Below are 14,610 nucleotides of genomic sequence, written 5' to 3'. Positions count from 1 at the left end.
AAGGCATTGTTCATCTTTCATTCTCTTTGCTGGTTCAAATTACAGCAGAGACAATTTAGGTTTATAGCTTTGGGTCTTAAATAGGAGACCCTGCTGCCTCCTTGAAGAATCATCTTGAAATTTGTGTCTGGGCTTTTAAAAAAAGTAATTTCGCATTGTACATTTCTAGTGAGAGCTGACTCAACTTGTAACCTCCCTTATTCCTGAAGTTTTAGTGGGAATTAATTATAAAGAAGGTGGCCTGCCCTCTGAGCAGCTGGGAATCCCTGCCTCCAATCCTAAAGCCCCACTGAGAAGGCTGGTTGTGTGGTTCTAGCCTGACGGCTGGTCTGAAGCTTGCCCATCGATGAAACTCTTACCCCTTTTGTCCTCCCTGCTCCAATTCCTCCCAGGGTACCAGCCTTGTGACCCCCAGGTCATCCAGGACCGTGTCAGCCACCTGGAGCAGTGCTTTGCAGAGCTGAGCAACATGGCAGCTGGGCGGAAGGCCCAGCTGGAGCAGTCCAAGCGGCTCTGGAAGTTCTTCTGGGAAATGGATGAGGCTGAGAGCTGGATCAAGGAGAAGGAGCAGATTTACTCCTCCCTGGACTACGGCAAGGACCTGACCAGCGTGCTCAGCTTGCAACGCAAGCACAAGGCCTTTGAGGATGAGCTCCGTGGGCTGGACGCCCACCTGGGGCAGATCTTCCAGGAAGCTGAAGGCATGGTCACTCGCAAGCAGTTTGGGTACCCACAGATCGAGGCCCGAATCAAGGAGGTGGCCACCCAGTGGGACCAGCTGAAGGAGCTGGCTGCCTTTCGTAAGAAGAACCTCCAGGATGCTGAGAACTTCTTCCAGTTCCAGGGCGATGCGGATGAACTGAAGGCCTGGCTGCAGGATGCCCACCGGCTGCTCTCAGGCGAAGACGTGGGGCAGGATGAAGGGGCCACGCGGGCCCTGAGGAAAAAGCACAAGGACTTCCTGGAGGAGCTGGAGGAGAGCCACGAGGTGATGAAGCACCTGGAGCAGCAGGCCCAGGAGTTCCCACAAGAGTTTCGGGATTCCCCAGATGTGACCAATCGGCTGCAGGCCCTCCAGGAGCTCTACCAGCAGGTGGTGGCTCAGGCGGACCTACGTCAGCGGAGGCTGCAGGACGCCCTAGACCTGTATACAGTGTTTGGGGAGACAGATGCCTGTCAGCTGTGGATGGGTGAGAAGGAGAAGTGGCTGGACCAGATGGATATCCCAGACACGCTGGAGGACCTGGAGGTCGTGCAGCACAGGTCAGAGCTGACCCTTCTCTTCCTTGCCGCCGCGAACAACAGCTGCAGTCCCCCTCTCCCTAGCGTGGGAACAGCCTCTGGGTCAACAAGGGTCTCTGAGAGGTCATAGGATGCCCAGGTACCAGGAGTCATGAGTTCTAATCTGACTCTGTGGCTTTGGGTACTTCATCCCCTGGGGCCTTCCTCAAAATAAAACCAAGGGGCTCTTTCCAGTCCAAGTATTTGACTACTTTCAGCTATAGCAGCCTTTGTTCAAATGAACTGTATCTAGAATTCTGACATATAACACAGAGGAAAGGGGAGCTGACCTGGTTAATGGGGAGGAGAGAGGCTGGAACCCCACAAGCTCTAGCTTTTTGTGGCAGCCACTAAGCCACAGAACCCTGAGGGCCGCAGACCGGTGTGCAAACCACCAGTCTTCAAGGCCATCCTCATTTCTGCTGTTTCGGTGCCATCCACACTCCAGCATGGGAAGGCATGCCCCCAGTTTGTGTGGCACTCTAGCATTCTAAGTACAGAATCCGGAGAGTCGAGGAGAAGAGGACATTCCTGGGAGCATGCTGAGGTGGTCTCACACTGATGCTGGATAGACCTGGGCTCCTATCCCAGAAGGGTCAGTTTTTATAACCACACAGTGCCCCTCCCCACAGCAGCTCTCCCTTCTCCTGCTCAGGGACAGAGCACCTGCCTGGGGAGGGTATCCTTCAGGTCAAGATGTCAGGGCAGTGGAATTAGGGTCTCAGAGCAGCAGCTGGTAGGCATGCCAGGTAGTCTCTGTGGCGATTAGCCCCCCACACACACCTCTTTGTTCCCCAACACCTCTCTCTTGAGCCAGTGGCCCATGTAGTAAGTAACCAGCTCTCTCCTAGCCTGATCCAGGAAATGCTAAACCATGAAACTGGACCCATGAACCAGAAAATAGGGTGTGTCAGCATATCTTTCTCCTCTCTTCTCCCTTACCTGGTCAAATTATTTAGGAGGTGGAGGGAGAAAGCAGGAGCTACATGTTCTGGAGACTGGGTGGCCACTGGCAATGAAGTGCCTGCTGCTGCCTCTCCAGTCCTCATTTTCTCTGTCCATATCAGGTTTGACATTCTGGACCAGGAGATGAAGTCGTTGATGGCTCAGATTGAAGGCGTGAACTCTGCTGCCAACAGCCTGGTAGAGAGTGGCCACCCACGTAGTGGGGAAGTGAAGAAGTACCAAGACAAACTGAACACCAGGTGGGGTGTCGGTAGGGTTGGGGGCTGGGGGCATCTCCTCTTGGCACATGACACACCCCCAGGGATGTGGCCTAGAAGTCAGGACGCATCCTATGCACTCCCAGGTTTGAGCCCTCAGAGCTCCTGTCTTTCTCAGCCACGGTCTCCTTCTGACGCTGGAGCTGCAGCAGCAAGGAGGAGGGACCTGGGTGGTGATTGTCCCAGGGAGGGAGAGAGAGATGTGTTCACAGAGCTGCAAATGCTATGCCTTTGGTGGGGGGTGGGTATCCTGTGTGAAAGAGGAGACATTCTGAGTGTGCCCGTAGAATCAGGCCATATGGTACTCATGCCACATTGCCCCGGACATTCTTAGGCAGGGAAAATTGCTTTCTGACAGCTCTTAAGTACTATCCACAAAAGAAAGCTCCTGTCTGTGCCAAATTGCAGTCTCGATCATGAGGCTGGCTTGAGTGAAGAAGAGAATTAGCAGGAAGCCTTGAGCATGCTGTGTAGCCAGAACAAAAAACAGGCCCAGAGGAGCTCTCAGTACAGGGCCTAACTGCCCAGGGCTTCCTCGGGATCTCGGAGGACAGCACACGTGTGTTCCCTGGGGCCCCACACACACAATGCTGCGTGGTCACCACCTCCCCATGGCCTGCCCCTTTCCCTACACTGTGCCCAAGCCCTGCTCGGCCTCAGGCAGTCTGAGATGGAGTGAGGGAAGAAAAGGGTCAGCATGGTGGAGACTCTGGAGGGGCCTACTGGGAGGCAGGGGGGGACTGGGACACTTCAGAGCCACTAGAACGAGGCCGACTGTCTCAGCCTCCAAAGATGGGAATGTAGGGGATGTAGTTCAGGGATTCCTTTGTAACTGTGAGGTTTCTGCAGAGGAGGAGAACGCCTCTTTGCTCTTTAGGTTTGGCGGTAACGGGGGTGCGTGTGCAAGAGTGTGCACATATGCGAGACACAGGAAGAAGTTGTCAGCTATACATCAGTTGCCTTAATGAGCTGTAGTCAGAGAATGTTGATCTTTAAAGACCCTAAGCCATGCACCTTCCTAAGTGAAATGCATAAGGAACTTGCCATCCTCAGGTGAGAGAGAACCTAAGGGATGGACTGGGAAGATGGCTTTCCGTTAAATCTGAGAGTTGAAAGGTGCCTGAGAAGTCATCTAGTCTAGCGACGTGCCCACACAGCCTGTGCCCCTGCACAGACATTTCCAGGGATGGGGAGCTCACCCCCTCACCATGCAACCAATCCAATCCAATTTGGGACAACTCCTTTCACTTAGAAAGTGTGATCTCAGATTGAAGTGAAATTTGTACTCACTGGTTCTGGCTCTGCCCTTTAGAGAGATCAAAACTTATTCTGATTCTTCTTTCATGCAATAGCTCTTCAGATATTTTTTAAACAACTATCGTTCTTCGCCTCCACTAGCAGTCTTGCCTCCATGCCCGCGCTGTGCTCTCTCCCAGAGTGCGTCCTCCTCCAACTACATACTTCCAGTCCTGTCCGTCCTTTAGGCCAGGCCACATTCCTCTCCTGCCCAGAGTCCCAGATGAAAATCTATCTTTCCCTCCTCTTACTGGTTTTGAGCTTCACATTCTGCTTTGTTTTATAATTACTTTGGTCCTGAAGAACTTTCCTACCAGACTACAAGCAAATCTTCATGTATTGCGCACCAGGCACATTATTGTCTGAGGTTCTCTCTGTCTGCAATGTTCTTTTCCCAGATATCCACTTGGCTTACTCCCTTACTTTATTTAGATGGCAGCTCACATGTCAGCTTATTGGAGCAGTCCTCACTGACCACTCAATTGAAATATTAAATTCCTCCCTCCCTCTCAGCCCCTCTGCTTCTATCCTATTACCTTTATTTTTTCTTTGTACTTGTCAGCACCTGATGAGTTGTAGACTCATTGATTTGTCTCTGCCCTACTCCAATGAGAGCAAGCCCTTTACTTGGCTCATCGCTGTATCCCAGAGCTTAGAACAGTGCCTGGCACAAGGCACGTGATGGCTGCGTGATAAATGCTTAGTGAATGAGTGAACAGGACAAAACTGAAATATCTTCTGCCAAGCTTGGCACATATGAGTCATTCAAACACTTATTGAATGCATGATCACCTTCCACAGTACGCATTCCACTTGACCATTTTTGTAATAATCTTGGGCCCAGGACCAAACCTGGATTCCCAGCATGGCCTGGCCAGTGCTGACTCGAGCGGCTTTGTCAACTTCCTCCCTCTTGGAGATGGTGCAATAGAGGGTTTGGGAGGCAGACTAGACCCAAACCCCAAGGTGTCCCCTGTGTGGCCTCTGCTTGGCGGCTCCAGTGAGGTCACACCAGGAAAAGCCTGGGAAGTCACCATGGGGCCTCTTGCCTGGGGCACAGCCAGACCCTCTCCCGTGGCTTCTGGATGGGGCCAGGAGATCTCACAGCCCTGGAGCACCTCACTATCGCCTCCTGCTGGTTTCAGACCAACTTGGAGAAAATCTTCAGCTCCTTTCCTTTGACTTCCCAGCCTCAGCACCATCTGCATGCCAGGCACAGAATTCTTTACAGTCTAGGAGGGGAGCTGAGCAATCTTTGGGCTCTTGCTCCTCTCTCTCCTGATAGTCTCGATCCTTCCCAGCCTATCTCCCACTTCTCTTTGCAGACCTGTCTTTCAATCCGGACAGCAGCTGTTGTCACACCTTGGAAATGCCCACAGCGTACTCTATCCAGTCCCTCTGCCAAGTCCCTCCACCCCAAGCCCCTAGATCCTGGGGATGCAAAGATGAGAGAGGTACTCAGGGCCCCACCTTATTGATCACTCCAGTGGAGGCTCTAGAGATCTGGTCACTGAGATACAGCTCAGAAGACCATCACACAACCTGCCACCATCACCCCATTGCTCCTACAGCTCCCTTAGTCCCCTTTGCCTGGTATGTGCTGTGTACATACTTATTTTGTGAGCTTATTTTGAGAGCTCTTACTTTCTCTCTAAATTGTACAGTCCATAAGGCAAAGTCTGGCTATGTCTATATTATCCTAAAGGCTAACGTAATGGTTAAACCTTGGGGGTATTCAAGAGAGATGGGTTTGATTCGTGAATGGGCATTCAGCATACTCTCGTGTGCTTATGTGGTACAGTAATGTAGAATGAGTAAACCCAGGCCCAAGGCAGGTGTTCCTGGGGGTCTGGGCCCAGGCTGATGGGCAGCTCTTTAGAAGAGGCTTATTGTGGGCTGCAGACCAACCTCAGGCCCCTAGCACATCTGCCAGAACTTTGCACGTTTCCCAGTTTCATTCCAGCACTGCGCTTGAAGGTTAAGATCATGTCATCTATTTTAATTATAATCCCAGCTTCTCCCCTCCCTACTTCCTCTTCCTCCTCCTTTACTTCATCAGGCCTCTTGTCTCTTAGAGCCAGGGTGACTTTTTCTGGCCCTGGGCATGTTGAACATGGTCTTAGGCATTTTCGTAGTTCCCCCAGGGCAGCTGGGACCCTTTGTCCTGAAGCGTTCTTGAAGTTCATAATGTGGGCTTTCTAATTATTTTCAGTATTTCACAAAATCTGGGGAGGTCATATATTTGCCTGAAATTTAACTACATTAAAGAGCCTACCTAAGCGTCATGTTCCTTTACTTATGGTTGGAATCACATCACTGCTCGCCTCCGGCTGATGGAAAGATCATATTGGTCATATATATCTTGGGTAAAACTGGATAAATGAATTTTACTCACCACAGTTTTTTGGGTAGATGATTTTTTTTCGGCATGTGAGATCTGTGGGGAGAGACTCTGGTGGGAAATCTGGGAAGAGATGCCCTGTGGAAAGAGTTAAGGAAGATGGTGTCTCTCTGTGCCCCCGCTGTGTCCCCCTTGGCAGGTGGCATGCATTCCAGGCCATGGTGGCAGAACGGCGGGGAAAAGTAGACTCAGCTCTCCGGGTGCACAACTACTGCGTGGATTGCGAGGAGACCAGCAAGTGGATCATGGACAAAACGAAGGTAGTGGAGTCCACAAAGGACCTCAGCCGAGACCTGGCAGGCGTCATCGCCATCCAGCGGAAGTTGTCAGGGCTGGAGCACGATGTGACTGCCATCAAGGCCCGCATGGGTGCCCTGGAGCGTGAGTCGCTGCAGCTGATGGAGTCACACCCTGAGCAGAGAGATGACATTGGCCAGCGGCAGAAGTATGTGGAGGAGCTGTGGCAGGGCCTGCAGCGAGCCCTGGAGGGCCAGGAGGCCTCACTGGGTGAAGCCAGCCAGCTACAGGCCTTCTTGCAGGATCTGGATAACTTCCAGTCCTGGCTGTCCGTGACCCAGAAGGCTGTGGCCTCCGAGGACACACCCGAGTCCCTCCCGGAGGCCGAGCAGCTCCTGCAGCAGCATGCGGCCATCAAGGACGACATTGACAGGCATCAAGAGAACTTCCATCACATCAAGGCCTCTGGAGAGACGGTGATCCATGGCCAGACAGACCCAGAGTACCTGCTCCTGGGCCAGCGGCTGGAAGGCCTGTATAGTGGCTGGGATGCCCTGCATCGGATGTGGGTTAGCCGCGGCCGCTCCCTTGCCCAGTGCCTCGGCTTCCAGGAGTTCCAGAAGGATGCCAAGCAGGCTGAAGCCATCCTCAGCAACCAGGTAGAGAGAGGCATTCAGGGCTGGGGGCAGAGAGGGGGGGCTGCCCTGGGTAATAGCACAGGTGAGTCTTCGAATGTGCTACAGGACTCAGGGACCAAATTATGCTTTTCTTGGACTCTCTAGCCACTAATTAGGGGGACAGTCCTCTTTGTTCCTTATCATGTGCCTTTTCCAGCCTTGTGTCCCAAACTGTGCCTTGTTTTTGGGTCAGTTAGAGGCTAGAGAAGCGACTTTTCGCTTGGGTAGTTACCCTTCCCTGTGGCTCTAGGCACACTGCTCATCAGGTGCCCTTGGGTCGGGGTGGGGTGACAAGGCCTGAAAGCTTCTTCCTTGTACAACTCCAGGGGGCGCCATTCACGCTGTAGCCTGTATGGCTGCACATGGACCTCCTGCCTGGCAGGTGCCCTCACCACCTCCTGAGCTTGTCTTCATGCCTTGTCTGGAAACTTGCTTCAACAGGAATATACTCTGGCTCACTTGGAGCCCCCAGACTCCCTAGAAGCTGCAGAGGCGGGGATCCGGAAGTTTGAGGATTTCTTGGCATCTATGGAGAACAACCGGGATAAGGTCTTGAGTCCTGTGGACTCTGGAAACATTCTGGTAGCTGAGGGAAACCTCTACTCAGACAAGATCAAGGAGAAGGTGCAGCTTATTGAGGACAGGTACTCTCCACTCCCCGGGTCACAGGGCAGGAGCCAGGTAGGGCTGGGATGCTGTGCAAGGACCCCAGGCTCAGCACTGTTGTGACTACAGCTTCTGGCTTCCCTTCTAGGCACAAGAAGAACAATGAGAAGGCCCAGGAGGCCTCAGATCTTCTGAGAGACAACCTGGCGCTCCAGAACTTTCTCCAGAACTGCCAGGAGGTGAGGCTCCAGCAAGGCAGGCCCCTTTGCAGGAGATTCCTTTCAAGGAGCAAAGTGCCCTAGAGGTGGGAAGTCCGCAGGGATCCTTTCTAACTCAGGAGTCTGGGATCCCATGGGTGGAGAACTCTGGGTACTTGGCAGCTTAGGTCATCTTCTAGAATCTTAGGTTCTACAATTATTTTTTTCAAATCTGTAAAGGTATCTTTTAATTTGTCAAGTCTAGGACAAGGTTTCTCAAAGAGTGACCTGAGGACTATCTACGTTAGAGTCACCTAGAGCCCTAGTCAGAGCTGGCTTCAAGGACATGCGACCTGTGCATTCACACAGGGCCCAGTGCTTAGAAAGGCCCCATGTTTAGTTTAGTGCTCGGCTGTTGCCATCTTGAAATTCTTAATAATTTTGAACATTTCCATTTTGTACTGGGCCCTGGAAATTATGGAGCCAGTCCTGGCCCTAGTGAAATTCAGACTCCTGGGCCCCACATGGGCCCAGATGAATCAGAATCTTAATGAGTGAGAGAGAGAAAGCAGCATTTTCAACAAGCCTCCCAGTTGGAGAACGGCTGACTCAGAAGGTTCTTGTTCAGCCTGGGCTGAGCTACACAGGGTAGGGCTTTAACCTGTACTCCCAGTCCCTCTGTTGACAGTACTTCCACGTGGAATGGGGCTTTCCATGACCTCTTTCCTGCTCCCATCTTCATGCCCCTTTCCACTCAGCCCAAATGACTTTGTTTTTGTCTCCTTCTGCCCTTGGCACAAACCTGCCTTGGTATAGTGCCAGGACATCTTGGAAACATTGGATACCCATCACAGTCCATCCCTCATTGTTAATTATAGGATCTGCCCTTGGCTTCTTCCTCCACTAATATTTTCCCTGTGTTTATTGATGATTTCTCACCCTACTGCCAAAAGGTGGATTTATCTATCCATTCAGTAAACACACGTTGAGTTCCTGTAATGGGTCAGGCCTTGTCCTAGGTCCTGGAACTATGGAGAGAAGAATAAACATCCCTGGTGTCACAGCACACACTCTGGTGGGGGAGACCACCAGTGCACATCTTTTAGCCCTGAGACAATATGGGTTAAGTTGCCTGTGCTGGGAGTTAGGGATCCAAGTGGAGAGTAGTACCCTTACCCTGCTGTGTTCGTACTTCCTCCCCTCGGCCTTCTCTGTCTGCAGCCAGAGGTGGGCAGCAGGTCCTGCCCTGAGCCCCTGGCCAAAGAGGTGCATCAGGGACCCTTGGACTCACTCTTTCTACCCACAGCTGACTCTCTGGATCAATGACAAGCTGCTGACATCTCCGGATGTCTCCTATGATGAAGCGCGAAACCTTCATAACAAATGGCTGAAGCACCAGGCGTTTGCGGCAGAGCTGGCTTCCCACCAAGGGTGGCTGGAGAACATCGACGCAGTAAGTAAAGCGAGTGGTGGAGGCTCTCTGCTCAGCTAGACTTACTTGAATGGGCTTCACCCAGGGCATAGACACTGTCCTGAAGCTTGCTGGACAGTATAGGACTTAGAAGTAAAAAACCTCTCTGAATAGTAGTTAAACTTTCAGATCTCCTGATAGTGTAGTCCTGTTAAGCCTGGTCAGAATTGGTGCCTCCTCTGGGTGACCTGAGTCTGGGGACAGTCCTGGACACTGAGGACACCCTAGTTAGAGCTTCAGCTTCCCCAGTGCCAGGAAGGCATTTACCTCTGTTTGCCTTCCATCATCCTCACCAGGGCCCCACACTGTTCTGCCCAGGCACAGGGCAATATGTGAGATGAGCCAAGAGGTCCAGGGGGCCACTGACCTTCACCGTTTGGATGGGCACAACCCCCAGGGAGTGGTCTTTCACCCCCGCTTGTAGATGGGGAACCAAGAGTCCACTTGGTAATGAGCTTGCCCAGGGGCCCAAGTCAAAATGCGGCTGGAGTCAGATCTGGGGATGAGGTACCCTTGCTTCTCCCTGCTGTGACTGTCTGGGAAGAATCAGGCCTGCGGTCCACATGAGGCCATTCCACGGTGGTACAGGGTGCAGGCTCTAAGCCAGGAACTCTGACTCCTCCACCTCCCTGTGCCTGAGAGTCTTCATCTGTCAAATGAAGATGCTAACAGACCTCCCCCAGGGGGTTGTGAGCATAAAGCACTTAGAATAGTGCTTGGCATCCTTAGGCACTCCGTAAGGATTGACTGTTATTAGCACTATGTATTCCTGGGCCCAAGTCAGAGCATACTGCACCCACCCAAAAGAGGTCCGTTTATGCAGGTGAAAAACAGATGGACAAACCCAGTAACTGAAAGATATCACCAAAGGTTAGTGCACAGCCTCTGGGAAGATGAGCTCGAGAGAGTGCAGTTCACACGGAGGTTTCCAGGCTGGTTGTGACTGCATGGATCTTGGATTTTTTTTTTTTAATCTAAAAAAATTTGAGTACCCGCTGACCCTTGTCTGCAGCTCCCCATACTGCAGTCTCCCAACCACATCTCCCCCTGTCCCACCTTCCACGGCAGATGACTCTGGGTATGCATAGTCTTTTAGCTGAGCCTTGCCTGAGTTCCAGGCAGATTCTGCCTCACTGACCTCCCCTCGGTTAGCCCCTTGCACCCACCTGGAGCAGGGCTGCTCCAAGGCTGCCCAGCTCAGAGGGTGAGCTCTCCTCCTTCCTCACACAGGAAGGGAAGGAGCTGATGGAGGAGAAGCCCCAGTTTGCAGCCCTGGTGTCCCAGAAGCTGGAAGCCTTGCACCAGCTCTGGGATGAGCTTCAGACCACCACGCAGGAGAAGGCCCAACACCTCTTAGCTGCCAGGAGCTCCGACCTGCGCTCGCAGACTCACGCAGACCTCAACAAGTGGATCAGCGCCATGGAGGACCAGCTGCGGTCGGATGACCCGGGCAAGGACCTGACCAGCGTCAACCGGATGTTGGCTAAGCTGAAGGCACGTAAGCACACTGGAATAGAGGGGATCTTGGGGAGCAAATCTGAAACCTGAAAGAGAGTACTCCATCCATTCCTCTTAGCTGGGTCTGCTTTATAGGGCAAAAATGTCTCCTGGTTCACAACCCATTTCCTACCCCTTGGCAATGGGTAAGACAGGGGTCCCAACAGGTTAATAAATGCACACGTGAGAAGAATGGGACAGACGCTCCGTGGAGGAGAAGATGAGGGGGTGTCCAGGGAGACTTCCTGGGGAGGCTGAGCTCAAACCAGGCCTGTGAGGATGGGTAGGATACAGATGACGAAGAGGAGGGAGGGGCTGCCCAGGGGCCGAGGCTGGTGCTGACACCGTCCCCTTGCATCTCAGCGTGTGGAGGACCAAGTGAACGTGCGGAAGGAGGAGCTGGGGGAGCTGTTTGCCCAGGTGCCCTCACAAGGAGAGGAGGTGGGGGACATGGACTTGAGCATCGAGAAGCAGTTCCTGAACCTCCTGGAGCCCCTGGGGAGGAGGAAGAAGCAGCTGGAATCATCCAGAGCCAAGCTGCAGATCAGCCGGGATATAGAGGATGAGACGGTGCGTTGGCTGCAGCCCCCTCACCGCTGCCCCAAGCAGCTGAGCCGGCAGCTGCCGTCAGGATAACTGGCTGCCACCCAGGGCGATCCTTGGCAGCAGATGTCTGGTCCTCTCACCCTCTTATCTCATAGGGTTGTTGTGATGATTACATTATACATAAAATTAAATCCAGTGCTTTTTGAACGGTAACTCACTCATTGACCTTAGGGCCAGACAGACTTGGGTTTGAGATCCAGCTACATTACCTGTCCCCTGTGTGACCAGGAGCAAGTGATCTGAAACCCCAATTCAAAATTTCAAAATGTCCCCATCTGTAAAATGGGAGCAAAACCTTATGGGGTGTTGGGAAGAACCAGGGAGACACAGCAGGCAGAACTCTGCCTGGCCCATGGTGAGTGGTTGGGAAGGAGTGGCCATGATTGTCATCGGCTGTCCCCTGCCTTCTGGTCTCCACAGCTCTGGGTGGAGGAGAGGCTGCCTCTGGCCCAGTCGGTTGACTATGGCACTAATCTGCAAACTGTGCAGCTGTTCATGAAGAAGAACCAGGTGAGTCTGCCTCACCTCGTCAGTCCCACCTGCCCCACCCCCACCCCGTCCCCGCCCAGGGAGGGAGAGCCAGCCCTGACCTGCAGAAGGCCAGTGACAGCAGATTACAGATTATTGTTCTTCTCGATAGCTACGGGGTGCCCAGTCTGTATTTGTAGTCTTGTAGCAGAAAGAGCAGCTTCAGTGATGGCAGAGAGAATTCTGGGAGGACACAGAGGAGGGAGGGTCCAGGTGCTTTGGGATTTGGGGCCATTCAGACCCATCAGGGCACGGGTGAGCACAGGACCTGGAGGCCTGGCTAGGGTTTAATGTGCTGTACAGCTTCTGTTTCCATGGCCTCCCTGAGAGGCCACATAGCTCCTGGTTTCTCTCCAACGCTGCCTTGCCTCTTCCAGGGCTGAGTTTGGCCTGTTGGGTGTCCTCGGGGTAAGCAGGCCCCATTTCTCTGGATACATGAGGATACTTGTGGAACTCAAACCCCACTAGGAAGTCACTAAACTTGGGCTCTGAACCATTGGAGCTAACATCTGTCGGCTCTTCTGCTCTCACTTAGGCCTGATTGGGAACGTCTGGGGCCCTGGTCAGAATCCTAGAAGGGAGCACACACATTTCCTCTTGTATCAGTGTTGCAGGGGAAGCCTGCATCCTCCACAAAGGCCAGCTACCTAGGGTGGCAGTGCCTCTGTGCTTGGCCAGGAGCTGGCCTACTCTGGGGCAGAGAGTCCCTCCTGCCTGGTCTGCTGTCTGGGTCGGGTCAGGAAGTGGCAGCTGCAGCCACAAGCAAGGAGAGTCTGGAACTTATCCCAGAGAAGAGCGGTGTGTCCCCGAGTACCAGTCTGTATTGCAGCTCCTTGGGGAAGGAAGGTCATGGTAGACAGTACCTCCTTCCCCAGAATATCAGCTCACAGAACCCAGCAACTGTGCAAGGGCCTGAATGGTTTATGTCCAAAGAGGTTTCTTAAAAGCTCCTTCGGCCCTTTGCTTCCACTTGACATGATCTGGTCACTAAGGTTCAGACAGCCACACGCAGGGACCTCAGCTGGAAGGTGGTGGCGGGGGGCAGGGGTTCAGTTAACACCACAACCTCCAGATAAAGGAGGGAGGTGGTAGAAGACAGTATCCTCAGGGTCTCAGTTTCCTCAACTGTAAAATGAGGCAACTCTGGTCTTTCCCACACTGAAGATGTTGACTCTCTCTAGCTTCAATAAGTGTTATTGCCAAGCAATTTTGAGCTCCACTGGCTGAAGGTTGCTATTTCAGGAAAAGGGCAAGACAAATATGGATGGGATTCCCCTAATCAGGAAGGGGAATATAATTTCTTGGGAGAGCATGGCTGCCCTAGCAAAGACTATGTTAGGCTAGCCCCGCTAAAGCCGAAATCCCGTTTCATCATTCCCTTTATTGCAGTGGTTCTCAATCTTTGGTGTGTCAGACTCACCCAGAGGGCTTGTTAAAGTGCAGTTGACCGGGCTCCACCCCAATCTACTGAATCAAATGCTGGGAGTAGAGCCTGGTAATTTGCATTTCTATCACGATCCTCAGTGATATTGATGCTGCTGGCCTGGGACCCCACTTTGAGAACCACTGCTCTAATGGCTGTTCATTGCGGCAAGAACAAATCCTGCAAGGTGCCACCCGAATGGTTCTCCATTCGGGCTGCATTTAGAATCACCAGGCCCCACCTTGGTTCAATTAATTAGGATCTCTGGGGCTGAGGGCCTGGCTGTGTCTGTATTCCCAGATTATTCAGTGTGCAACCAGGGTTAAGAACCACTGTCCTGTCTGATCCAGCCTCCGTCTGCCTCTAACTCCCCTCTCTTCTCACTTTTGCCTTCCTTCACAGTGTTCAGCTCTTCTGGCCCTCTCCTTGGCCTTCAGACAGTCCAGGCTTGCATCCACTCCAGGGAACCCATTATCTACGTTCATTCACTTATTTACACGCTTACTGTCTCTTTCCTCTAGTAGAGCGTAAACTTTATGAGGGCAAGGGTTTTGTTTATACTGTTTCTGTATTGTCCCTAGAATCTAGAACCGGGCCTGGTACCTAGAAAATAATTTAGTAAATACGTGTTGAATGAATGAAGTCAGGGAAGGAGAGAGACATCCTAAGTAAGCACACTGCACAGGAGCCTAGGCAGGAACCACTTACAAAGAGAGAGGGAAATGCCTTGAGAGGTCATAAGATCTCAGGGGAAGTAAAGAGGCAAGTGGGGCTGACACCATGGGCTGCTTGACTATAATTGCACAGACCATGGGAAATTGTTGGAATCGAGACTCTGGGCATAAAGTGTAAAAATGCATTTCAGGGGCCAGCTCTGTGGCTGAGTGGTTAAGTTCGCGTGCTCTGCTGCGGCGGCCCAGGGTTCAGATCCTGGGCGCGGACATGGCACCACTCATCAGGCCACGTTGAGGTGGCGTCCCACATCCCACAACTAGAAGGACATGCAACTAAGATATACAACTGTGTACAGGGAGGTTTGGGGAGATAAAGCAGAAAAAAAAAAAAAAAAGATTGGCAACAGTTGTTAGCCCAGGTGCCAATCTTTGAAAAAAGAAAAATGCATTTCAGGAAGTTAGGGGACTTGTGGATGTTTCTATCTCTATATAT

General features: G+C 52.3%; 1 protein-coding gene across 5 annotated transcripts in view; it reads left to right on the top strand.

The window, feature by feature from the left end:
• The window catches only part of SPTB (spectrin beta, erythrocytic), a 114,082-nt gene that overhangs the window by 75,095 nt on the left and 24,377 nt on the right, over positions 1–14,610 (top strand). For all 5 annotated transcript variants that reach the window (XM_070513783.1, XM_014862605.3, XM_044773758.2 and 2 more), the window contains 9 exons: positions 393–1,263; positions 2,349–2,486; positions 6,341–7,097; positions 7,557–7,759; positions 7,870–7,960; positions 9,225–9,371; positions 10,620–10,883; positions 11,250–11,456; positions 11,913–12,002. In XM_070513783.1, the coding sequence (XP_070369884.1) occupies positions 393–1,263; positions 2,349–2,486; positions 6,341–7,097; positions 7,557–7,759; positions 7,870–7,960; positions 9,225–9,371; positions 10,620–10,883; positions 11,250–11,456; positions 11,913–12,002 (2,768 nt within the window). The remainder of the gene's footprint in view (positions 1–392; positions 1,264–2,348; positions 2,487–6,340; positions 7,098–7,556; positions 7,760–7,869; positions 7,961–9,224; positions 9,372–10,619; positions 10,884–11,249; positions 11,457–11,912; positions 12,003–14,610) is intronic.

Source organism: Equus asinus, chromosome 7, assembly GCF_041296235.1.
Source record: "Equus asinus isolate D_3611 breed Donkey chromosome 7, EquAss-T2T_v2, whole genome shotgun sequence".
NCBI lineage: Eukaryota > Metazoa > Chordata > Mammalia > Perissodactyla > Equidae > Equus > Equus asinus.
This window is presented reverse-complemented; position numbering and strand designations above follow the sequence as displayed.